Raw genomic sequence first — 27355 nt, 5'->3', positions numbered from 1 at the left:
ATATCAACGGAGCACCTGAAGAGATTAATTTGAACTTTTCTGTGCTTCTAAACACTCTAAATATACATCAAAATGCATTTAAGGGTTAAAAAAGTGGATTTAGCATGATATGTCCCCTTTAAGGGAGTTTTGAGGGACACTCATGGATTTTTCTGACATGACCTTCACACCAAATATGGTACATTTGGTTTTTGGATCTGCAGTTTTCAAAATAAAGTCAAAACAAAGCTGAATGGTGAGCTAAAGTGCAATATTTGGCAACAAGAAGCAAATAAGTAAGTTGTGTTTCCAGACCCTCTCTAAGAGTCTAAGTGTATATGTTTAAAATAATTGATGTATTTATGATTGTTTGTTTCATTTCATCAGTTAAAGAGGAAAAAAGAACAAGAAAAACTAAAACCTTATTGAAAATACTGCACTGGGACATTCATTTAAAAGCCAAATGCAACAGTCAAACTGAACTTAAAAAACTCAATGTAAATCATGCTACAAAGTGTCAAATGCATTGTTCAAACAGGACTGTTCATCCATTGGAATTGAAAACCGAGGAATGCAAAGAGTGACCTTTCAATAAATAATCTGCACATTATCATTATACTTGTTGCAATAATGATATTGCTTTTGATCAAATTGCATAACTAATAAAAACAATGAAGAATGCACAGTATATGTTATCCACCACAAAGATGGGGATTGTTGTGGATTTGTAAAGTCCATTAGTTAAAGGGTAACGTGTGGAGGGCAAAGATGATAAGGTTTGAGTTATTTTTTGATGTCATTAGTTGGACCTTTGGTCGTCAGCAGTTCCTTTCTTTCAGCTTGCCTCTCCACATGGGGGCTCAGGCCTCGATGCTTTGGGGAGGACAAGCAGGACACCCCATTTACAGCGAGTGCAGCACTGTCTATGGGGCAGATGTAGTCCACAGACTCATCAAGCCTCCGCTTTCTGAGGTTGCTGAAATGGGTGAAGCCGAGCTTCTTTGGCTAAAACACACAGACAAAAACACAATGATAGAAAGTTTGATACGTTTGTAAAACTAACATTTTTACTTTTTTTTTAGCATATTATAAATCAATGTTAAAAACAGTGAGTGTTTACCTTTACTTTGGCAGTAGTAGTGAGGGGCATGTGACCTGTGGCATTGCCATACTCCCTCTTTTCTTGTGCGGCCTGAGGTCCAACCAGAGCAGAGAAGGCTGTGGCAAGATGCCTTCGCAGCAAAGTCTTTTGTGGAGGAATATTTAAGAGCAGAGCCAATGTCTCCGAGCTGAACCGAGGCTCGAGGATCTGCAAAATAATACACGAAAACAATACTGATGTAACACCTGCGTTCTCAGAGACAAACCTTAAACATGATCACACTTACAACCAAGCCTCCATGAACACCACTGCCGCGCAGATTAGGAGCGTATTCAGCCAAATCCACTGCTCGGAGCCACTCCATCACACGATGATTAGACCACTGCACCACCTCTGAAGGAGAAGGCTGCTTCTGATGACATTAAACAAACATTATTGCTAAATAACATGCATGCTCTTGATGTGTACTGTTGAAGAAAATGAAAAAGTCAGGTTACAGCAAATTGAGGAACAACAAATGTCATTAAGAGTTGTGGTTATATGTTTTTTAATGCTAATGTGGTTATATGCTTTTTCTCCACCCAACCCTTTTGCCCTCTTTTTTGAAATTTTTCAACTGCAATGTCTTTCTGACGCCATCATGTGGTCAGATTATGTTATGACACCCCTGAAGACAAGTTAAAGATGTTCCCATCAGCATCTGATCTCATGTATACATTTTAAGTTTCCTTACCTCGCCCCCTGGCCTGCGCCGGAGACAGTTTGGGTTAAACTTATTGGCATGGAGAACATGAATGGCACATTTAATACTTAGATGATGAAGCTGGCTGGTAACCTTTAGAGACAGGAGATCATTCTGCATAAACAGACAAAGAAGTGGCGAAAGTTAGTAAAATATAAAAACAGAATCAGCAGCAAAAAATAAATAAAATGTGGTTGTAATAGCGTGAAGTTCGACATATTTAGATATTCTGCATAGAAGTATTAAGTCTTACCACTGTGAGATACTGTATCATACAACCGTCTACTCGAGCTTCATGGAAATGGTCTTTATACTGAGGCAGTCCAATATCATCCAACCAGCCTTAACATAGAAAAAGTACAAAAATTATGCAGCAAAATTTGATTCCTTTCATTTCCCTGGGTTTTTAATACAACTAGTACAGTGCCCGTCGGAAGTATGCATTCATGTGGGAGCATAAGGGGTACAATTGCGGGTGCAAAATGTGGGTGCATTTTTCCTGGTTTAATTCTATGGGACATGTGCATGATAAATGTGTTTTTTTATTACTCACTTTTATATTTTTTTTGTTTGGTGTACTTTTCTGTAATGTATGTTTTTTTGGAGTCATGTGTATTTTTGTATCTTTCTGTTGTGTTTTTGTGCATTTTTTGTGTAATTATTGTTTTTGTGCCATTGTAGTGTGATTCAGGAGTCATTTTGTGTATTTTTTGTGTAAATATTTAGTTTTGTGTATTTTTTGGATAAATATTTAGTTTTGTGTATTTTGAGTCATTTTCATATTTATGTTGTATTTTTCTGTAATGTATGTTTTTGAAGTCATCATTATGTGTATTTTTTATCTTTCAGTTGTCTTTTTTGTATAATTATTGTTTTTTGTTTCCATTGTAGTGTGATTCTGGAGTAATTTTTTATATAAATATTGTTTAGTTTTTTGTTTAATTTTACTCATTCAGCATATCTTTATTATAAATACTGTGTGTGTGTGTGTGTGTGTGTGTGTGTGTGTGTGTGTGTGTGTGTGTGTGTGTGTACATCCATCTATATATTTTTTTGTTTGATGTATTTTTCTGTATTGTATGTTTTTGGAGTCATTATGTGTATTTTTGTATCTTTATGTTGTCTTTTTGTGCATTTTTTGTATAATTATTGTTTTTTGTTGCCATTGCAGTGTGACTCTTTTTTAGTGAAGTTTTGTGCATTTCTATTGTTATTTTGTGTATTTTGGTATAAATATTTAGTCTTGTGTATTTTGAGTCATTTTCATATGTTTGTTGTTGTTTGGTGTATTTTTCTGTAATGTATGTTTTTTGGAGTAATTGTGTGTGTTATTGGAGCATTTTTGTATATTTTTATGCATTTCTGTTGTAATTTTGTGTACTTTTTGTATAAATATTGTTTAGTTTTTTTTGTTTTATTTTACTCATTTAGTATATTTTTATTATAAATACTGTGTGTGTGTGTGTGTGTGTGTGTGTGTGTGTGTGTGTGTGTGTGTGTGTGTGTGTGTGTGTGTGTGTGTGTGTGTGTGTGTCTACATCCATCTCCTCCGTGCGTTATTTTCACACACACGCGCGCGTCTTGCACATAATCCGGGTTGTTAAGAGAGACATGGAAGTACCATGAAAAATAAACATTTTGTAACACCAAAGTCGCAACTCTCTCTAAACGGCTCTGTGTGATCCGTATCAGCCGTGTGCGTGCGTGTGTGCATGCGTGCGTGCATGTGTGTGTTTACATTGTAGCTGCTAGCATCTTTCTTAGCACATAGAATAATATAAAAAGAAACACTTTCCCTTGCGCAGAACAAACAATAATCATAGTAGAGCCATGTTGTGGACCCATCCGCTCACAAAAACGTTACATTCCTCCGTCTGAAGAATCAGAATGTTTGTGATATTGTCGGCTAATGACCGTCAGCACAGCCACCGCTCACAGTCATGAGACGAAGGAGGAAGTGAAGTCCGTGACCCGAGATTTGGAATCACGGGAATAATATTAAATAACCATGAAATATTAACTTAAATGACTTTTAGCAGTACAAAAACATTTTTAATATTGACCTTTTTTTTTTTTTTTTTTTTTTTAACCCAAACAAACTGTGACACGGTGACGTCATGAATCCGGAACCGGAAGTAGCGCGCTCAATACCGCGCTCTTACCGAGGGAGCCGTAATTAGAAAATTAACGTTTTGACCTTTTTGCTACACCAAATTACTCCAAAATAACAGATACACACACTTGGGGTATTTGGAAGCCGTCGACTAAGTTTCAGGTCGAACTCACACCGAGTCGGGGAAATATTTGCTTCACACACACACGCACGCACTCAGACATTTTTGTCTTTTATAGATAGACTAGTAGAGTGCCCGTCGGAAGTATGCATTCATGTGGGAGCATAAGGAGGATACTGAGAATTTGAAATGTGCTTACGGGTGACCCAGATGTGGTCAAGCTCTGCAGATTTCTCCACAACTTTGGTGGTGAATGCCTTCAGGGCGAGTTGCAACTTTTTCCTGTGCAGTGGATTCTTCATTCCCATCTCCTGCATTAACATGCAACATTGTTGGTTGCCAACATAAAATCTGAATTAATCAAATTATTTAAAAGGTTACAGTTTTAATAACACACCTTTTCAAAGTCTTGAGGCGTGGCAACAAGAAGAGTCTGTCCGTTTTCAACCCACTGCCTGGAGAGACTGATGTACTGACCCAGTCCGTAGTCCTCCAACCAGCCACAGACCTGTTCCTTTGTCCACTGGCTGAATGGAATATTTAAATCTCTGTCAAGAGAAGAGGGGTCAATAGACTACTTCATTAAATTCTGCAGAAGTCAGAGCAAAATTAATTGAAAAAAGTATAGTAGATTTATTCGTAGTTTTACCGTGCAGAGTCATACGATTCAGGGGTTTGGGTTAGTCTGGGTCCTGCTGTGGCACGCAATCCCCCTCTTTTAAAGTTCCCAGGCTCTGGATCTGCTGTCTGCAAACCTCCAGACTGGGTTCTCCGAAGTCTGAGTTAGAGGAAAGCAGAAGGTTACTTTATGTTAGGACAGGGGCTAGGGTGAGGCTTTGAATATCTTCCATCTTTAATATATTTATTTTTCAGATCTTTTTTTAATGTTTTTTTTATATGCAATGACGTATTCTATTATTGACAAACTATTAGCTGCAAGGACATTTCTTTTCCTTCAGTGTGATAAACAAACAACAAAAAACTGCTACATTTTTTGCAATATGAACGTGAATATTTACTACTTTTCTTTTATTTGTCAATTCAATACATGCATTGAAATAAATTCCTTTCCTTTTTGTAGTTCAGGCTTTAAACTTCTAGATCATGTTGGTTAGTTTTTGTACTTTGCTGAAAATGTCTGATTTTGATCAACCATGAGTTTTTACCATTTACCCTCTTGTGAGGAAACAAATGGTTACACTTTACTTGAAGTTTTATACATACGGCTGATATTTCGCTGTCATTATTGTGACAAGACACCTGTCATTAGCATGAATAAGGTGCCATGAAGACTGTCATTAAGTGTTGTTTGTTAGCCTAACGCTAACACTTTGTTACCCTAACCCCTAACCCTAACCCTAACCCTCACCCTAATCTTAACCCTACCTAACCCTAACCCTTCATTACCCTAACCCCTAAACCTACCGAACCCTAAACCTTCATTACCCCAAACCTTCACCCCTAACCGGGGCGCCGTAGCCTAAACCTAAATTAACTGAGCCTTAAATTTAGTCTTTATACACCCTTAACCATCATCCCTATCCTAACACTGCCAGTGCCTTACCCTTAACCTAGCCTTAACCTTACCCTTAACCTAATCTTAACCTATCTTAGCCCTAACATTAACCTAACCTAACCTAACCTTACTAGAACATAATCTTAACCTAACCTTAACCTTAACCTAACCTTAACCTAACGATAACCCAATCTTAACCTTACCAGAACCTTACCTTAACAAAACAGGAACCTCACCCTAACCTTAACCTAACCTTAACCTAACTTTTAGCCCTAACCTTAACCTTAACCTAACCCTTAACCCTAAAACTTTAACACAATCTTTAATGTTAGCCATAACCTCAACCATAAGCTCTAAACCTAACTCTCCTAGAGGGAACCATTTTAAGTCTACACATCATCCATAAATACAGAAAAAATGAGAGGATATTTAGCTGATTAAAACTTAAATTCATGTAAATTGCTTACTTTGTCATAGAAGTATCTACATCATTAGTACAAACACTATCCACCCCCGACCTCTTCCTTCCACTGAGGGGAACAGGTTGGAGGATGGATGCCGGGAAAGCCCAGACAGGCGCGGTCGTGGTTGTAAGGCACAGACATGTCTCCCACATCTGAACCCGGTTACTCTGACTACACCCGCATAGTCTGCCAACAGGAGTGAAAGGTAGGTAGTCCACCCCTTATTCCTGCCCCTTGTCCCACACTCACCACACTGCTGACATACCACATTACTGATTGTTGCACACCACATACTCACACCCCATACTGATTCCCATTATATCTTCACATAGTCCATCTCCAGGGCTTGTCAACCAGGCACGGTGGTGGCCGACTGTAGTCACTCTACCCACTACTGTGCTCTGGACATACTACACACACTCAGTACTTGTACACTTTCAGAAACGTTTTTGATGAATGTGCGCGGTGTGTAGAAACCTTGTATGACATGCGTCCGCCCGTGCCCTGCCTTTGATTCCCTATTCCAAACTGGATTGGTTCTAGGACCATTCAGGGGGTTTTATTGAGACCAATAATCAATGCACCTAACCCTACCTAACCCCACTAGTTCCCTCCACCTGCCAACATAACTCCAAAGGTGTCATCATTTAGCAAAAGGTGTCAGAATTTGGCAAACAACATTCATAACAGCCTTCATAACACCTTATTCATGGTAATGACAGATAATGACAGCATCATGTCAACATTATGTATAAAACATACCTGTCAAGAGTCACGTTTTGGCCAGGAAACTCCAGTATTTTACCCCTCTTTCCTGCCATCTTCCCATATTAGTATTTTCCGGTAATTATCCCGTATTTTAATGTAATAATAATTAAAAGATGCCTTACTGAACTGAACGCCATCACTAGCCTCGCGAGAACTGCCACCTGAAATGGCCTGAGTGACAGTTCTATCGAGATTAGTGCTGACAGCGGCAACAAACCCGGAAACAACTCAGAACAGAGATGATGAATATAGACAATCCAGTGAAAAAAACAAAGAACTCGTATAAATATGTTGTAAAACGTGACAGAGAGTTTATCTTCCTAAAGAGCAGCAGGATGAGACACAGTTACACGTTCTGTTAGATTAATAACTGAGATTTTAACGTCTACCACAGCGGAAGGAACTACGTAAGTCACCATGAAAAATCAGCCAATCACAAGCTCCACAAATAGACACTGATTTAAAAAAGTGTTAAAGGATGTAAAGTCTGTAATAAATGTGTCTAATAAGTCATTAGTGAATACCAGAGAACCACATGAGTGAGCATGAGAAATTATAAGAACATATGTATTAAAATAAAATGTTAATGTCTAAGTTAAATACAAGCAATCTGAAATTAACAGTAAATATGCAACGTGTTGAATTGTAAATAAACTGTAAGTATATTAAATAAACACATGTGCTTCATAAACACATTTATGTTTTTATTTATGCTGTTTTATAATTTAGGAATTAGGGCTGGGTGATATATCGAGATTCAAGATGTATCGAGTTTTCTATTTTGGCGATATAGAAAACTATAATATTTATATATATATATATATATATATAATTGCATATATATATTACATTATGTATCAAAATACTAATTTTAGGAGTTTTACTTCTCAGAACAACATGTAAAGCTCAGTTAGATGATTAATGAGTGCACATATTGATCAGCTGTTTGTTAATAAATGTCCCTGTGTGGCATTTTGCATCAGCAAATTTAACCCAGAATTGTCTTTTATGGTCATACTTAATTTGATAAAATTATTGAGATTTATATCGAATATATATTTGAGAAAATATATTGAGATATGACTTTTGGTTTATATCCCCCAGCCCTAGTAGGAATGTTGATAGCATTTCAATGATAATGAAGGTCAACCCACCAGATTCTGATCACATAATTGTATTTAGTAAGTGGTTGACAAGTGGGTGTTTTAGATTTCTTCTACAATTGTCTTATAATATAAGGAATACTGGAGCTTGGTTGGGCACGTGGGACGGCTCGTAATGGGCGGCAGAAAATTTCCCTTATTTTCAAATCCAAAACTTGACAGGTATGGTATAAAACTTCTAGTAAAGTGTTACCAAACAAATGTATTAAAAGTGCATGAGTCACAGGCATCATGGTACAGGCAACAAGCTATAAGAGAGCTATAATGGGTGGTGGACACATAATAAGAGCTAATTATATGTATGCAATCTAAACTGAAATGTACAGTGAGGGTTTAGACTAAACTAATAAATACAGTCCACTCACTTTCCCCAAAATCTTTTGAAGCTCCTATTATTCTTCATGTATTCTGGTGATCCAACAACTCGCTGGCCAAGCTGCTTGTTTGGTGCAGAGTGAACAGGAGAAGCATCATGAGATGTACTGTCCTCCCCTTTTCCCAGCTTTCCTTAAGATTTAAAGAAAAACATTGAAATTACAATAATTATGTTCAAAAGACCCAAATGCATGCACGGAGTAATACCATTACAGATAAGCGTTCTCCATTGAAGCATTCAAAACCAAGCATTTCCTCTAGTTTAAGAATGCTACGGACTGAATTTTGATAAGGATAGTGACTGTCTAGAAAGGCAGAATTACTTTTCCTCTCCATTTTCATAACGAGCAGCACTTTAGGATGAAAGCAGTGCATGTAGGGGTGTGTGTTTCACACTAGATGTGCCGGTCATAAGTCATTTAGAACAGGAAATACTTTCATTCATGCCCCATGAGTAAGATTGGGCCTTGGCTACATGTTACAGGGAATGTAAATGTGATAGTTAAGGCTACAAAAAGGTAAGTCTCTTTAGTGCTGAGCATCGGGGAGAAAATAGAATGAGGTGGAGTTCAAGTTAAAAATGGTAACCAAAGCTGTGGAAGGGTGGATCTAGGCTAAATGTGGTGAATCAGAAGATTGGGTGTGTTCAGTAGGGAAACCTATTCCACAATACATCTGTTTGAAAGTAACCTCTGCAATTAGCTGTGATCAAAAGTAGCATGAAGTGGCTGGTCTGGTTAGAAAAAGTGATTTTCCATGAATCCAGTCTCTACTTATGGGAAACACGCGCCTGAATGGATTGTTCCAGAGAAAAGCAGGACAGAAGTGAATCAAGGCAGGCAAACCTTATATAAATATGCTCAGCTTGAGTTAATCAACGGTGTGTGCATTTACTTTGGCTGCAGTCTCCATCTTCACTCCCATCTGGGGACCTTTGACTCTGGACGTCACTGCTACTGTCTTCAATCCCATTTTGCTCGGAGGAAGAGGAAGTTATGGGCAGCGTCTGACTCCTGCTGTCACCCAGACTACTCTGTAAACAGCACAAAGATAACAATAGGAACCAGCTTTTAGTAAAACATAAGCATTGAGTTTAATATGGATTATTTATTTCATTTGATTTTTCTAAAATGTATGAATATTGAGGGAATTGTCTTAAACCTAAAAGCCTCATAAATATCACTAAAAGTGAAATTCTAATGCAAATATAAATGCCACACTCTTATGACCACCAAAGGGGGATGTGATTAACACTAATTAATTATTATGAATTGATTTTCAGTTGGTGGGGTATACTGGTTCAACATTCACATTTTACGGTGTGAGAAGCAAAAAAAAAAGGGCAAGATTTGGAGCTATTTGTGAGAGCAGGGCCAATGTTCATTTAAAGCTTTAATAACCATTGGCACAGCAAATACACAGAGAATACTCCCACCACATTGTTAACACCAATAACATGTCACTTGTGTTACTCATCGCCAAATCGGATTGTGAAGGGTTTTATTAACCAGCACTGACAGATTTCTAAATTCTGGGCCCAAAATGAGTAAACTTAGATAATTTTCCCTTGGCAAACTAATATGAAGCTGTATATTGGTTTGAAAGTATTGAGCCAGGCCAGACCACAACCTTTTGTGAGAGTCCATTTGTCATGTCATTTGTGCTGCTGGATATAATTTGCATTTCTGTTCTGGAAAAATAAAGACACAATAACTTCAGTAAAAACCAATCAATAGTTATTTAGTACATCGTAGATGAAAAATAGCTTACATACCTGGAGTCACTGTCTCTATGGACTGATAAAAGGGATGTTTGTTGGGAGGAGGAGCTGTTTGTTGAAACCTGTGACAGTTAAAATGTGATTTTACGTAACCATGAGAAATCATGTTAGAATTGCTTTCAAAAGGCTTTGAAGACAATTATCAAATATTAAAGGGTCATGTTTTGTACATACTTCTGACTTTGCATCTTCAGATTTTGTACTCTCCAAATCAGCATTCTTCCTCAGTCCCTGCTCTTCTTCCTCGCTGCTGCTCGACGGAGTCCTGCCATTTGACAAAGAACGGGCAGCAGATGGAGCTACAGTAACAAAGAAAAAAAAAAATATATATTTTAATGTTTCAACTCAAGCACACATTAAGGAAGGAAAAGTGATGGTTCTCGTTATACTCTGAAATTCTGGCTGAACTGATAAAGAGTTAATGAGACTACAGGCGAATAAGCTGATTACCTTGCCTTGTGATGCTGGAGACTTCCCTGAACTGTCTGCACTGATTCAGGAGCAGAGTGAGCTCTTCAATACGCCGGTCCTGCAGGTAACAAATAGGAGTTCAAGGTCAGCAAAACCCAATTAAGATGTTTATCTGGGACTGGAAAGCACAGAGATATATAAAAAATTCTGTTCAATACGCCATATACAAACGCCCCTCTTCCACCATTTTACATCAAAGCTATGGGTGGAAAAGGGATCTACACAGACATGGTTGGGGTTGTCACTGCAGGGAGTGTATGTGTTTTTTTTTTGTTGAAGTGGTCCCCATGCCTGGCTTTGCAGTGGTCCTCTTAATGTAGCTAACTCCAAAATTAGGCTTGGCAGAATGAGGCCTGCTTGAATGTGGCTTTGCCTGAAATGGCTCGTGCTGGAGTGTGTGTGTGTGTGTGTGTGTGGGTCTTCACTGGTGTGCCACATTGAGGCCTGAGTCTGAAAGTCTTTAAAGTTCAAGACACTGAGAGACGGAGTACAAAAGCCCCTCTGTTCCAGAAATGGTCGGAGGGTGGAGGCCTGTGAGAAACGACAACATCTGAAAACTGTAATGCTGACTTCCTAAATTGAAATAATGGCGGTGAGAACATACAAAGGGAGTCAGTCACTTTAATGTGTCATAATTATAATTCATTAATGTGGAAATAAATACACGTAATATTCACTTGCATAATTGTCTATATCTAACCTAGTTATTTAGAGACACAGAGATACACAAATAGGTCTTATTTTTAAACCTTAAAGCTGCACTACCTGATTCTTGAACCATGACAGAGGGGCATGGCTGAATTCAAACCGCAAATCCCGTCCTCCACTCTGATAATCCCTCCCAGTCTCCTCCTCTCACGGAAGTGCACAAAATCACGCACGAGAGCTGAACGTGCACTACCGGTAAAACACGTCGCCACCCAAAAGGATGCACACAAAATATAGGAAAATAGAACATTAGATTACCTGACTAGAAGGAAAACAGCCACTTGCGTGTCCAAAGTTAATCTAAGACTGAAAACAAGTTTGCACCGTGCACGCGCTTCACTATCTATCACAGCAGCCAATGAGGAGGCTCCTTCGTGGGCCCTGCTCACCCCTACTTTCTCTAAGTCCTGTGATTGGAGCTGGAGGGGGTGACCGCCAAGATTTTGTCTTCCGGGGTTTTATTAACAAAAATAATTAATTATAAGGCACAGCACACAGATGTACAATTTTTTCAGAAATTGTTACTTTTACAATATACTATATGATGCTAATAAGAATTTTTTTTATTAATCAAAGAAAATAAATTGAGTACCCCAGCTTTAACCCTAATTCACGTTTTCGAAGTCTTTGGAAGAAGCGAAAACACTGTTACAAATTAATATCCCACTCTAGCCAAAGGCACAAAGTTTATTTGAGGTTACTCATCATGCTAATCATAACAATCATTATCTCAGTGGTGCAAAGCTAACAGCTAAAAAATGATAGAAATAACATTTCACCAGAAAAAAATGCTATCCCTCATTTGAATCCTACAAGACATTTTAATTAATGCTCAAGATAGTACATAGTTACAATACTATATAATAAATAAATAAAAATAACTTTCCATAAAATGTAAAAAAAAAAAAAAAAAAAGAAGAAGACTTATTTTCTCCCAATTTAAACCCAAAATCTATGGATCCATTTACTAAAGGGTTTTTCTATAACTTTTTTTGCTGAAGTGCAGTGTAGTTTCAGTCTTTAAAAAGGGCAAAGTCCCATTCTATTATTCAGTGCAAAGCAGTGGCCAGCTGAAGTATGCACTATAATGCTGCTTTGGAAAAAATTAAAAACCCACATGATGATTACATTTCTTCAAAATCAAACTGGAGCTAGAAAAGATGCAGGAGAGGTCATTTTTGTGAAAGAAAAGATAGATGGTCATATTTACCGATACAGATAAATGAAATGAGTATAAAAAAAAAAAAAAAAAGAAAGAATTAAAAATGGGTCTCATCCTACCTTCTCATCATTGGCTGCTATCAGAGCTTCCATTGCACTCCTGAGCCTCTGCAGTTCTTGATCTAAAACAAGAAAACCTACTTAGATCGCAAACACTCAAATCATCATCAAAAACAGATTTGATAAAAGACAAAAAAAATATTGAAATACAAATCAAATGTTAACCGAGTGTGTGTTTTATCTTCAGATTGTTAACATAAAGAACTTTAAAGAATATCTGTAGTGATGTAACATTAATTAAAGCACATGTTCCTTTTCATCTGAGGTCATATCAACATTTCCATACACAAGCACTCCCTCTGAGAATGATGCACACACTGGGAGCATTACATTCAAGTGACAATAATTTACTAAAGCAGGTACTCCAGGGATGTCATGTATCTATGACAGAAAAAATGATCACACCAGAGAAGAAAATCTAAACATCACGCCTCAAGGAATGCGTAAAGACATCAGAGAAAGCCAAAGGGACCAGTGATAAAGCATACAGTGTTTTTAAAGCAAGTGTCAGAGTTGACCCTCACAGCAGGAGGAAACTATAATAAAAGAAGGAAGACATGTTTGAAAGTAAGGCAGTAAATGAAAGCTCAAAAGCAGACATGGCTCATGGGTTTACACTCATTTCCATGAAGTGCTGCTCAGGCTTACATTTGGTGTTTAGCCTCCTCCTGTAAATCTCCTCTGAGACACACAGACAGAGACTCATGAGAAGACATTTTTCTTAGTCCAAGTGAGACTTTTTCTGCAGTTTGTACGAGAGATATATTTTCAGTGAAAAAAAAAAAAAAAAAGGTAACACTTTATGTTACAACAGAAATCTGTTGTTGACATGTTATGCAGGGGCATGTTTTACCTCTCTCTGTGCTGTCAGTGGTCAGGAGGGGTCTGGTCATCAGCTGAGCGTGCAGACTCTCAATCTCAGTGTTCTTGCTGAGCAGAAGCTGCTGAAGGCTGCTGACTTCTGTCTGTGGGAAGCACACTGAGATTTATAATGAGTCCATAACTGTATGTCTCATTCAGCCATCACACCTGAAAGCAGTCGCGTGTCACTCGTGGGGGATGAAAAACCCGCACTTTTATGAAACAGAAATTCATCCCACTCACTTTTTACAGAGGGATTCATTATTGAAAACATATTGGTCCAGTTAGATTGATTGAATGGTGATCCAGCCAATCACGGCCAGCCATTTGACGAAGCTGCCATTTCAAGAAGGTAAATAAAGAGTTAACAGCGATGAGTAAAGTGTAAGTAAAGTGAAAAAAAAAATTAGTAACAAGTGGCATAAAATGGTCCAAAAGTGGCAAAAAAACGTCGTATGAAATGAGTGAATTGTGACTAAAATGGGCTAAAAGCAGTCAAGAGTGGCAAAAAAATACAAAAAAGGACAAAAAAAACAAGAAACCGGTGGTATGTATGGGCAAAAGTAGCTTAAATGAGAAAAATCTAGCAAACAATAGTGGAAAAGAGCCAAAATGTAGGGGAAAAGGAAAAGAGATAGTGAAAGGTAGTGTATTAGGATGAAAAGTGGCAAAAAATAGTTAAAATAAAGGACTAAAATTTTATAAAAGTGTCAATAATAACTTGCAAAAATTGAAAACAAATTGTAAAAATGAAGAAATAAAAAAATAAATATTTATTGTAGTCTAATAATTAGTGTCAGTAGATCTTTTTCAGGAAGGTTTTTCTTTTGGAACCCCTAAAAATGCTGCATTTAAAGTTTTTCATTTGTTTGTTTGTTTGTTTGTTTGTTTGTTTTAAATCAAGTAATAGAAGGAATACAAAGAAGACAAAAGAGGTCAAATTGTCTGATCGAGCAGTTTACACTTTACTCATATTGTATCAAAAAAAGTACATTTGTTTCTGAAGAATAGACGATACAATAATAAAGTAGGAAAATCCTTCTGATTCCACATGGAGCAGCAGTTAAAGTTGCAAATCAGTAACTGAACTCACAGGATCTGTATTGTACAGTAGTAAAGATATATCTGGTTATGTAAAGGGTTGAAGTTAAAAATGACGAAATTCTCATCTCAGTCAGATGAGTAACTAGAAGAAAAAAACATGTTCACATATTTTAAAAATAAATGTCTGTTTGTTCTGAGTCGTAACTTGGATCAAGTCAATGAAAACTTAAAGCCATGAAAGTTCCTGTCATTGGATCATGTCTCAGTACAAAAGTGGGTCAGTTAAAAGGAAAAGCCTGTCATTAAATCTATTTCCATCCCTGATTTAAATAGAAGCTCTGACAGTTCTCATGTGTCTCAAAAATAAAGGTGTCTGAGCTATAAAGCATGTAGAAATGAAAATGAGTCAGTCACTGGGCCACAATTTAGGACTGGACAGCATTTAGAAAACATTTTTATTTTACCTTTGTTGCTTTGAGTTTCCTTTCATATTGAAACTTCTGCTCCTCCAAATACTCCACCTTGTTCTTCAGAATATTGAGCTGCTTCAGTAAACCCTAAAACAGAGTGAAAATAAAAACATGCACTTATAATAACTTGTGTTCAGTACTTATCTTTGTTTTTCAGTAATACCACCAACAGATTTCTAAGAAATAACTACTGTATATTGTTCTGGCTTTCTTTTTTTTTTTTTTTTTTTTTTTTTTTGCATACTGGTCCAGGTGCTGCTTTGTAATTTCTGGGAGCTTCTTGTATTTGTGTCAACACGCTAATGTGGTGAAAATCATGCTGCACACAACACTAGGTGTCATCCAGACAGTGCGTACATTTTCTCCTCCATGGTGCTGCTCTGCCTCTGAGCTACCCTCCTCCAGGCAGCGTGTGCTTCCATCAGGCCCGTCCGAAACCACCTGGAGTCTGGACGTCCCCCCTGAGCTTCTGTCACAGGACACTTTCAGGTCTGAGTCGTCGCCTTGTGTAGACTCAGCGGGGAGCGCCGTCAGACACCTGCCGTCCGCTGGGCTCTCCAAGGCCTTTTTCTCCTGGATCTTGTTATTGATCTCCTTCTGAAACTGACACATCTGCTCCTGCAGCTCACTAATGAAATTCACTACAGTCTGGCAGATGCAACGGGAAAGAAAGAATTGAGAGATATGATTTAGAGGGTGGTAAAAGACGAGTGAAGGTGTATGTTTTCTACTGTCAAGACATAATTCTTGGTGTAACCTTTAGAATGATTATTTCCCTCCAACATATATTCCCTATCTTGTATCTCAAGTGCCAGTATCACTGGTTGCTATGAGTAAACCTGTATTACACTTGCTATTACTGAACCCCCTCCCCGCCACCCCACCCCTCCAGCTTTACTCCAATATTAAAAATATGGGGTTGCATTAAGATACTCCACATCCAACCACAGTAACAACCATTTTATCTGTTTCAGCTGTCTGTATTTGGGGGCCATGGGTGGTGGGGTGATATTGGGAGAGTGGTTTTTACTCTTTTAATTGTATTATTAAGCATTTTGTGTTGCCTTTTATGTATAAGAGGTGTTGTTTAAAAATGCAGATGACTTATGGCAAGTTTTTGTCACCTTGGCAAAGTGAAAATATGTTGTCTAAACCAGTGGTTATTTCTGAATCCAAGTACCCCCTTTGTCCGACTACAGCATTTTGCTCAGAATACTATGAAAAAGCAACTATAGAACATAAAGATTAAACAAATTGGAATGAAAAAGTATTTAGTGTCTCCTGGATAGATTTATTTCTATAGTTGTTCTCATTTTCGGTCATCTCTGACCCTTGTATTTTCAGTTCATGTTCTAATGAAGATCATTTCATCATCATTATGATGAATATCATTTTTAACTGAAGATAGACATCATCAAACCTCATATCTTTATTGCTTTCACTTGTTAATTTTTCTCTCTCTCTCTCTCTCTCTCTATTTCTCTCAAGTACCCCCGTAGTACATCACGTACCCCCATTTGAGAAACACTGGTCTAAACATTGTGATTCAATATGATTCGGCCTCTTTAGACCAAACTTCACAGGATATGGTGCCAGAATCTAAAAATGTGTGTATAGTTAGTGCAGAGATTAAAAAAAAAAAAAAAAAAATGAAAACTTTGTCACCTGCCAGCCATGGCAGATCATTATTGCTCTAATTCCCTCGGAAAGAAAATGAAAACTACGCTCAGACTGTGGACAGAGGAAGTCTGACTTGGGTTCTCATTCAGCGGATGTGACAGATGATATTGAGTGCCTCCATAGCTAAATTTAACTAAGAGCTTTCTGGCTCCACTGCAAGTAGCTTTTCACATGTCGTGCATATGTGTGTGACTGAAAGCATGCACAAGTGTGGACATGTTTGTGTAGTAGAAGCAGCACTTGGGAGACCAGTAAAGAGTACAAAACTTGTTTTTTTCTGCTCTCCTTAAGTCTAAGCGGATGTTAAAGGGAATGTTGGCTTCAACAGGCTGGAAAAGCAGATTAAAGATTCCGTACAAAGTCCACACAACGACCTCTTTTTTTTTTTTTTTTTTTTTTTCGGGAGTACAGATTAACTTTACGTGAAATTAAAACATTCCAGTATGTCTGTATAAATGTGCTTTTGATTCCTTTCCCAACCTTTACCTACCAATAACAATCTCTCCTCTGGTGAGCTGTCACGACCAGTAAAGGCCCAATTCTCTGCTGGTCTAAACATCATCAGAATACCATCAATAAATCATTCCCCGGGCTGTGATTCTGTGGGCCGGCCATTCTGTTAGAGCTTTAATCCAATCATATTCGGCCAACAGTGAGGGAGCCTGTAGCTTAAAGTGAATGGAAACATTAATGTGGCATTAACCAATCATTAATCTATTTCATGCAGGCAACACTGGGTCCTAACAGCCAAACAATAATGTTACAAGCTACGGGACTTGCTCAACATCCCACAGTGATGGCCTGGGTGAGATTACAAGCCGATTACAAGCCTGTTTCCTTACCACTATTCCACCACTCCCCACAAGAAAAAAAAATAGAGCAGTAACGCACTGGGAGTTCTTAATAATCATATCGCTACCCTGTACAGCTAATCTAAATACCGTTAATTATGTTACATCTTGGGCTACACTTTGTGTACTCATTCATATTACATATTAAATGCATCTTCAATGAGTTTAAGTATGAATGGAATGTGACTCTGAAGTGACGCACACGTGCAGAAGAAGTCCTGAAGTGACCCATGACCCCGCAGGCACATACGGTGTTTACGGAAGTAAATATTGCACAGTGTAGGACTATGTGTCGTGCTGAGAAATGTTCTTTCCAACAGAAGTTAGCACTTCATAACTTTAAGGAGAGCGTGCAAGGGAACACAACAGGCCTTGCAGTACAGTCGTGTCTCACTGCGCTAGCCCTTGCGTGAACAGATTCTACACCTTATCGCTGGATTCGACTTCCTGTTGGTGGGCGTCAGGTGTTCAAGTCTGTGTCTCCCTATCTGTCCACCTAGCCTGCTGTCTGGGTCAGAGTTGCATGGTGCCCTTATGGTATGTTGACCTTCCTCCCAGTGTCAGCCCTCCTCAGTCTCCACGTCCCCCACACCTGCAATTTCCTCCTCCTCTCCCACTTTCCGCTTAGTCATCCAGGACTTCACTACACTGGGCATGAACTTCAAGAGGATTTTACACTCCACAGGGTTTCTGGCTCTGTAGAGGACATATGCGTTAAACATGCATATTTGGAACAGATAGGCACCTCCGGATGAAGGGGTACTAAGCAATATTTCGGTCTAACTTATCCACCCCATTCATGGAGGAGTTGTACGCCACAACACTCTTAACTGTTTTAAACTGAGGAACCTTACTTTCTGTCCTCTCTGCCACACCTCAACCCTCTGCATCCTATCTTTGTGGCAGGTTGTCACCATCTTCACCAACCGTTTGTCCTGCCATGCTGCCGCAATCATCCTCTCATTGTGCCGCATAACTTTTTTCCCCCACCCCAGGTCAGTCTTTGTCAGGTCACTGATGATCTTAGGTTTTTATTCTTCCTCAGTGTTCCACAGACATTTGTTTTTGCCCCTAGTAAATGCTCACACAGTGCTATAGAGTTGTAGAAGTTATCCATGTAGAGCGGGCAACCATGATGAGGGAGACGATCAAGGAGTGAGAACACGGTATCTGGCAGAGCACTAGCTTCCCCTACGTAAGGCCTTCCCCTACATTTTCTCCCTCATCAACTTGATGATCTCTCATCCAAAGTTGCAGTGCTGCCATCTACAGGACAGGAGTTGGGCACTACATCACACTACAGCTCCAATATTTGTAAGGGACCTCCGCCAGAGTGTTTCCTAGCAACCCCCGTTGAAAAACACAATTGGCGTATCTTTACTGCAATGTCAGTGAGTGAGTTAACGACTCGGATACAGGTCGCATATTGGCAAAAAGATTGAGTTTGGGTCGTATTTGTCTGCAGTGTGTGTGCTCTCCACTTGTGATACTATTTTTGTTGGTGGAGCCAAACGATTAAATAAACAAAAAAATCATAATCTCTTGTCACTTATTACTGTCAACTAATAAAAATGTGCTTGTAGAACTGTTGTATAAAAACAATATCACGTGTCGTCATAGGCACAAGGCCGAGTGGCGTAGATAATCATACCAGTGCTGATATTTCCAACAACAGCACGATGAGAGACAGTGCTATGGAATACTAGCAAAACTTGATGACGCTGTTGTGACCCGAACAAGCTAGTTTGTGTAGATCTGCAGCTTTTCATAGGTGAAAGTAAAGTAGACACTGTGAGGAGACGTCGGCCAAGCCTGAAGCCGGCGGACTTGACTCAGCCTCTTTAAGCGTTTGTCCACCACTTCCACATCACTGCCTACAAGCGGTACTACTAGCTTACAGCCTTTAAGGAGCTATAACAGGGAATGCCTATTTGCAAGTGATGAACTTGTTGTTTGGCGTCACAGAGGTTTTTGTAAATTTGAGCTGTTTAACCACAGAAGCAGGGCGGGTCACCTGGAGGTTGCAGGACTTATGAAAACATTTGGGGAAGCCAGAGTTGATCTCCAGCTCAAAGAACAATGGTGAAGAAAAACGGAGCTGATCAAGGATTACTATTGCAACAACACATCATCAGTCGGGTAAAACGAACCTGTCTCACGACAAAGGTGAAGAAAATAAATTAAATATTCAAAGCTTTTAGTGACACCATTAAGCTTTTTATGTTTCCACTGTGCGTATCTTGAGTGCACCAAGCGCATGGAGAGGCCCAACGCACAGAGACATTGTGCACATATATGCCTTGAATACAATTGGACAGAGTGACTCCGACCTCTGCCTTCATTGTGATAGAAAATAAATTACTGTTGGGGAATAGATTTTGTCAATATTCACCATCTTTGAAAAATGCGAAGTATTTAGTATTTATTCATGTTATGTTTTTATGTATAATGCAGTTGTTATCTTTCGTAGAGGTTTGAGTTGTCTTAACTGGGTTTGTTGTATAAGTCACACACATTTGTCAATCTGATTGCTTGTTGTGTTTACATTATAGCGGTTTTTTGTGGATTAAATTGGGTAACTCCTCACTGATGGCCCAGGTACCAAATGTACAACTCGCCACTAAATTTATCTGGGTTAAAGCCTGCAGACGCGTGCGCACACACACACACACACACACACACTTGGCTTGTCATCCATCATGCTAGCTCTGCTATTTCTGAGCTCTTTTAACCTGAGCACACAAAGAGGCTTTTGACCAGCAGTGTTTTGACAGTATAGCTACATACATTATCGTATTATGTCAACCATCAGTCTAAAGAAAATACTGAACTTAGTTAAGCCTGATTAAAAAAAAAAAAACAGTGAGTGTTTTAAACAGATGTTGCTGTTGGCACAACACAGCTAGGGGTTGAAAATAAAGTTATCCATTGGTACAAAAAGTGTTTACAGTCTTATACTTGAACCAAATGCATTTCTAAATCCCACTTCATTGTGAAATGTATATGGCTAATCTAGAACAGTGGTTCTCAAACTTTTTTGGCTCAAGAACCCCTTTTCTCTCATTTCTGAATTTAAGTACCCTTTGTTCGACTACAACAATTTGCTTAGAAAACTATTTACAGACAACTATCGATCATAATGATGGAATGAACGAGTGATAAACATTTGAAAGAATCTCATTTTGTAAATAAGTGGAATCAAACATTTTTACTGCAGTGGTTCTCAACCTTTTTTGGATCGTGACCTCATATCAAGAATTTCTGGCAACTCCAAAGACTTATTTTTTCTAGTTGAATGAGATTCACAGTTAAAGTATAGATATACAGAAAAACACTAATTTAGTGGCTCCTGAATAGTTCTGTTTCTATAGTTCTTATAATTTCCACTCATCTTAGTGGGACAAAGACTGACACTTTGTGTGTTAATTTTCCACTCTCTCTCAAGTACCTCCTGCAGTGCCATTGCGTATCCCCATTTAAGAAATCTAAAGGGCAGCTCAAACTGAGGACGTGCCTTTGTAATTTAAAAGAAAGTGGGCTACACTACATCTCAACATTGACAAATATCAGCATGAATGTAAATTAAAAAATACAATGCCAGTAAGAAAACTTTCTGATCCAAAAACCAATCACTGATTCAATCATGTTTACTATAATGAGTGACACGCCTTACCTCTGCCTTATGCTGCCTGGCAGCCCCGTGGCCCTGCTTTCCCTCCATATCTGCCAGCTTTTGTTTCAGGTAGGACACCTCCCCCTTAAGACCACGCTCCTGGTTCTCCAGTGACACTCTATGCAGACGCTCCTGTCATCAGCAGCACACACAGAAAGCATGAGGCAACCCCAAACAAACACACGTGTAGATTATTCCTTCTATTACACATAACACGACACACGGTACTTACTGAACAAGGGCACCATTAAGCAAGAAGAACAGCAACCTATGCGTTTTTGTAATGACAGTCCCCCCAGACAAACCTTACTGGTTTCAGAAGCTGTTTGAGAGGCTAAATATACACAACGCATGACCACTATTTATAATGCCTATTCCATAGCTCCAGCAAGTACACAGCAGAGGAAGGGAGGGTGGAGTGTGTGTAAAAGAGCCTTCAAAACATTCATAGATAGACCATCGAAATAACTCTGACAGGTGTGTGTGTGTGTGTGTGTGTGTGTGCGTGTGTGTGTGTGTGTGTGTGTGTGTGTGTGTGTGTGTGTGTGTGTGTGTGTGTGTGTGTGTGTGTGTGTGTGTGTGTGTCACTATGAGTGAAGCCCAACAATGTCAACAAAACTGATATTTTAAAGTCCAACAGGTGCTCAGTCACTTGAAATCAACATTTGAGCATCTGAGGTAGACAAACTGTCCATAGTGATGTATTTTATCTCAATCTGTAGCTTTGGAAAATATGTAGAATTAATTAAGAGTACACATGGAAAATATTACAGCTTTGTCACCAGGAAGAGATTTAAGGCTCAAGTCCAAAGCCTCATAATGACCAACATACTGTAGAGCCAGGAAACCAGCTGTGGCTGCCCTTTGATAGACCGCACACTTGCAACATTTACTTAAAAAAAGTAAACATGAGATTTCAGATACAAGTTTTCAAACAACTGTTAAACTCAGTGTTTAATGTACTAGTAATATTAAAATGATATGTACTACCTGGTTCATCTGCCATTGCTTGATTTCAGCAAATAAAATGTAAAGCTACGTTCCTCACAAATCCAGTGGTTACAGCAGTTTGAAGTTCATTCAGTGTTCTCCATACTGTTGCAAAATATCACAAGTCAATGCAAGGTTCTAAAGCAAACAACAGAAGGTTGTCATGCATTCTTAAGTCTTAAAGGAACACCTCCCCATTTTCCCTCCCTCCTGCCCATCTCTCCACCTTCTTACTTCTCTCTCTCTCTCTCTCTCTCTCTCTAGTGTTTGTGTGAAGACATGTGTGAGAGTCCATGTGGAGGTGTGGCTAATGTTGCAGCAGTCACCTGCACAGACACTGTCCAGCCTTGAATAAACCAGACACGCTCTGAGACACCGTTTGGGAATGAGTGTCTGAGTGCTAAATATTTTCGCTGTCAAGGTAACGTGCACACATTCTCTGAAATCAGTCGGTGCAAGGAATGTTTTCCATGAGATGCCAGACCCATCTCAAGTTAGGTTGGAAAAGGATAAAGAGGGCATAGTGAAAAGACAGCTGCACAGTCCGAGTTTCTGCACATTAATTAGGTGGGAAAGTATATATTCAATAATTTTCCTACTGGTAGAATTCAGATTTTCCTGACTTTGTTCCAGGGAAGGATCGAATATTTGCTTAAGAGTAAATATTTTGCAGGGGTGTTCTGACTTCTTGGTTTTTAAAACCAAATGATGAACAGGCCTATCAGTAGTGAATAAGTAAAATGTATACAAAGCTTGAAGTCTAATGATTAATTCACCCCAAAAATGGTAATAAATAATAATGTATAGTTAGTTATTATACCTTATTTTGTTAGATGAAATCTTATACAAAGGTTGAAATAAAAATATAGTACTAAGTCAATTTAACTTGAGTGAGTCTGAATATGTTAATAAAGATGTTTGATTGTCTCCACTCATAATTGAACTTGACTCAATAACATCCACAGCTGGACTGGAGTACAATACCTTTCTTGAATATTCTGTCGTTTTGACCAAAGATGTACCTGAGTGATGACATCACGTCAGCGTGCTTTTATCTGTGCATTAATGAACTATAAAACAGGTTTTACTGTTTTCAATTCATACAATTCTGTTGTTATTGTCACAAAGAACATCTAAGTACATTTTATCCAGTGCAGTGTCAACAACAATAGCACAAAGACATCCTAGGTGTGTCATTTTCTCTGCTATTACTATACAAAACAATAACAATTACCTCATGACATTGTGGCAAAATCTAGAAATTCACTATGAGACTGATTTGAACAATAATGTAAAGTAGTCGATCAAATATAGGAATAAAGTGGCCTGTGGGCCTTAGTTTGAACATCTCTGGTTTGGACTTCAGGTAATTAAAAAGTAAAACACAGTTGCATTAAACCATTTTCTGTGGAAAATCTCTTCACAAGTCTTGCTGACATTTTGGTGCAATATATTTGCAGCGACATCTGCAGATGACAAGCTTTGTTTTGCCATTTCAAAAATGATATATAGAGATAATTCATTTATTTTGGTGCTAAAAAAAAAAGCATTGTTCCTCATATACATTATGTGCTCTTATTTTGAAAAGAACAACTTCCGGTGTCACGGTTTCAGTTTACCTCCGTACTGATATTATACTATAACCCTAACCCTAATCCAGTAAACAAATAAAGCACGTGTCTGTTCACTTTGAAAACAAAAACAAACAAAAATGAATTATTATTTTTTTAGCAAAAATTCATTTTCCGGTCTTGCGCATGTGTGCGCATGCGCATATACAATCTCAGTGCAATGCGCTCTCAGTACACGACACCGGTCTCACCATAATGAAAAACTGGCAATTTTTTTTTTTTTTTTTTGGTCCACTGGTATTTCTGTTTTAGAAACAAACATTGGAAATCAAACAATTTTTGTCCCTGGTAAAGAAATATGCCTAAATTTCACATTTAGTTTTTCAATTTGAATTTTTGGATTTCCTTTTCTGAATGGAAAATCCAATGACCAAAACATACACTGACCTGTTTTAGCATCACCTCTGCGTTCTTGATCTTTTTCTGATGTTCCTCCAATAAACACTCCAAATGGTTGATCTTCAACGCCTGAGCTTCCACCTGGTCAGTCAGCACGTTCAGCTGTGGGATTTGGTGCACGAAGACAAAATTATATCAGAGATGAGGATGATTTTTCCCAAAGAAAATGTAATCTCATTTTTCGTGTCCTTGCTTTTTATCTCAGGATAGCATTCTGTGCAGAACACTAATCTTTAACTCTGGTCTGACACAGTCATTGATAATTAACATGAGCAAATTCCACCTAAAGTCAGCTGCACTTTCAGTGAATTTTTAATCAATCAATGACTTTTTAAAAAAATAAATAAATAAATTGTATATATATATATCCATTGTGCCTTAGTGAATCTAATGCAATAAACACACGATAAATAGAGTGAAACTATTGAGGCAACATAATCACTAATTACATGCTAAAAGGCAGGTCCAACCAGCCAAATCAAAGCAGTTTTCGTATAAACACACAGGAATTACGGTACTAATATTCACACCAGAGGTTTGGTGCTGCCTCAACCTGTCTGAGACACTTGTGTAGGTCACACACCCACGTGTGTACACGGTTAAACAGACAAAACAAGACATTCTAGTGTTGTAACTGAACCAAACCCATTTTATAATAGTTGCTTGACTAATACCAGGAAGCAGAAACCAGTTGTTTCGCAACATTTACAACTCAGATACCTTTGTCCTTTCATGTTGCTTTTTTTTCTCACCTCTCTCATGCACAGTTATGTGATACGGGCATGGCTTGAATTCAGTTTCCACTGACAAAGCAGTGTCACATTTCTTTTATGGTTGAGTATGGGATCAAATTCAGTTAAACTGAAGGGGCAGAGGTTATTCTATGTGTTCTGTTTGAGAAAGTTATTTCCTTTAACTCCAGAAAATCATCTGAGAATGACTGATCTCACCTGTAGAATGAGTGACTCTTTGTCTCCCTCCAGTCGCGACAGACGCTCTTGGTAGGTCTCGCTTTTAGCATGGGAATAAACGTTTACCTGAGAAATGCAGGGGGTGGTGAGTACAGTAGTTAGGAGGTTCCATTTTTACTAGGTTAAATTTGAGCTGCTGCATATACTGAAACACACAAATCAAGAGAAGCATTTCTTAGCTCCTCCACATGCTTTTAAAGCAATGAATTTATGAATAACAGTAGGCTACCAGCTAATAACTGTAAGGTGTTGTTCAAGGTTTTTTTGTTTGGGTTAGGATAAGCATGAACTGTCAATGTGGAAGGGAAATACTTTAAAACGTTCCAGTGCTTATCTTCCTCCTAAAGGTATTAGGTGTTGGGTTACGGTCTCTGGCCACTCAGAAGTGGTCACGAGCTTGTCTTTCTGTAAGGAGTTTAAAGAATCTCCCAGAGTGCATTGCAGAATAGGCAAATCTATTGATACATTAGATTTCTGTTTCAAACAAATTACTTTTGAAATACATTGATATATATATATATATATATTTTTTTTTTCTATCATTTCAGGCCCCTAGTTCTTGAAGTTGTCTTGAACATTATCAGCATATCCCTAAGTAGATTAACAAATCCATACACCACAGCACATATTATCAAATTTTGTAGTCACCAAACCATTAAAAAACTTTGCAGTTTAAATACGACATTAAAATATTAATAAGCAGTGGGTTTATCTTCAGAAAAGCTTGAGTTTATTATCCAATAAATAAACATAAATCGACATTTGTGCATAAATGCTTTAAATTTGTTTATTTTTTATTCTTGATTTTTTTTTTTTTTTTTTTTTTTTTTTTATAGAATAAAACCAGAAACAAAAAAAAGTATTTATTTCTCTTGTACCATTTTAGCATAATTAAATCAATAGATGCCATGCACAATGCATAGAATGAAAACTAATTGCAAGCAAGTGCATGCTGTATACAAAGTCAAAAATCTGTTCAGTTCAAGTCCACCCTGTATCTAATCAAACAGCTGAACTTACTGTGTCTATGTGTTCCTGCCAGTGGAAAGCTTACCTTTCTGAGCCAAGAAAAATGTTTGTAAAAATCAATATTGCACTCCATTGTAAAGGTCCATTGTTCTGGAGGTTTGTTTTTTCCGTGCTAATAACTGAGAAAATGTAGAACGAAGGGAAATGAGCAGATAAAACAAAATGTTACGTCTTCTTCTTTATGTCTTTCTACAGATCCTCCATATACTGCAGCTGTGGACTCAGCAGAGGATCTGGGTCTGTGTGGTTTGGAGTCCAGGCTGCCTCAGACTTTTAGAGCAGAGCTGAATAAGTCAATTGATGCCAGCTGGCAGAACTCCCTGTCTTTCTTCTCTTTCCCTTTTCCTTCTTTTCTCCACATTCCCAGATGTGCCCAGGACACTTTATTACTAACCTCCTCTCTGTAATATTGGTGAATGCCATGCATCGTCTTCTCACTTGTTGTTTGCTATATGTCTCATGTCCCTGAGTGTTTCTCTGTTCACCTTCTCCTGCACTATCCAAAGAGCCTCTCTGTGGAACTGATTGTGAGGGGCTTCCTTAAGGGGAAAAGGGGGTGAGGAAAGTCTCTGCAACACATGCTTGTCAGATGTTGGGTAGAACACGAAGTTGGTATTGGGAATGCAGAAAGCTGAGAGGAAGGGGAGGCAGTAAAGGGGGGTGAAGAAGAAAGGAAGGTGAAGTTGACTTAAAGAAATTTAATCAGAGGTCAAAATAGAGAAAGAAAAGCCTGGAATAAAAAAAACCTGGTTTATAGAATTAAATATGTATTTTAGAATATGAAATACGTATTATTATCAGTATAATAAGAAGTATAACAATACCAATAAAAAAAGAATGCTATTGGTACAGTTACCAATGTACACGTACAGTACGTAGTGTCTTAGGGTTAGGGTTAGGTTTAAGGTTAGGTTGTAACCCAATTTTTAGGGTTAGGGATAGACTTAGGGTAAGGTTTAGTCTTAGTCATGTGACCTAAACTGGCCAAATAGGGGCACTGCATACAGATAGACTGTTGGTATATTGATACGGCAACCGTACGGATAGCCACTGCCATAAAAAAAGTGTGCCACTGCAGGAGCTCTGGATCTCATTACTAGGACTGTTTGGCTACGTGTTGCTTTCAACTCATAACTTCTTCAGGAAACAGGAAAAAGAAACAGATGTTAATGG

At 38.3% G+C, this 27355-nt stretch overlaps 1 protein-coding gene across 6 annotated transcripts; it reads right to left on the bottom strand.

The window, feature by feature from the left end:
* Positions 1–26672, bottom strand: ppfibp2a (PPFIA binding protein 2a). 6 transcript variants are annotated; one of them, XM_028475656.1, is made up of 23 exons: positions 26208–26669; positions 25133–25219; positions 24171–24284; positions 21163–21294; positions 15316–15606; positions 14953–15045; positions 13437–13548; positions 13232–13264; positions 12584–12645; positions 10574–10652; positions 10298–10422; positions 10118–10185; positions 9973–10033; positions 9238–9376; positions 8334–8475; positions 4707–4835; positions 4455–4605; positions 4257–4368; positions 2077–2165; positions 1815–1937; positions 1368–1493; positions 1100–1288; positions 1–984 (listed from the first exon to the last, which is right to left on the bottom strand). In XM_028475656.1, exons 1-23 carry the CDS (start codon positions 26253–26255, stop codon positions 763–765), a joined length of 2727 nt encoding a protein of 908 aa, XP_028331457.1. In that variant the 5' UTR covers positions 26256–26669; the 3' UTR covers positions 1–762. The 6 variants fall into 6 exon arrangements, with proteins under 6 accessions (XP_028331457.1, XP_028331485.1, XP_028331466.1 ...); XM_028475684.1 differs by lacking the exon at positions 15316–15606 and having other exon boundaries at positions 26208–26672; XM_028475665.1 differs by lacking the exon at positions 13232–13264 and having other exon boundaries at positions 26208–26667.
* Between the last annotated feature and the right edge of the window lie 683 nt (positions 26673–27355).

Source organism: Gouania willdenowi, chromosome 3, assembly GCF_900634775.1.
Source record: "Gouania willdenowi chromosome 3, fGouWil2.1, whole genome shotgun sequence".
NCBI lineage: Eukaryota > Metazoa > Chordata > Actinopteri > Blenniiformes > Gobiesocidae > Gouania > Gouania willdenowi.
Note: the sequence above shows the minus strand (reverse complement) of the source record. Positions and strands in the feature narration are given on the sequence as shown.

Excerpts from the sequence above, each read along its gene's own strand:
- ppfibp2a (XM_028475656.1), bottom strand. The coding sequence starts at position 26,255 with ATGGAGTGCAATATTGATTTTTACAAACATTTTTCTTGGCTCAGAAAG. Across the intron at positions 10,653-12,583 it reads TAGCAGCCAATGATGAGAAG|GACCGGCGTATTGAAGAGCT; the intron begins GTAGGATGAGAC and ends TGTTACCTGCAG. Across the intron at positions 4,836-8,333 it reads TTCAAAAGATTTTGGGGAAA|ACTTCGGAGAACCCAGTCTG; the intron begins GTGAGTGGACTG and ends CCTCTAACTCAG.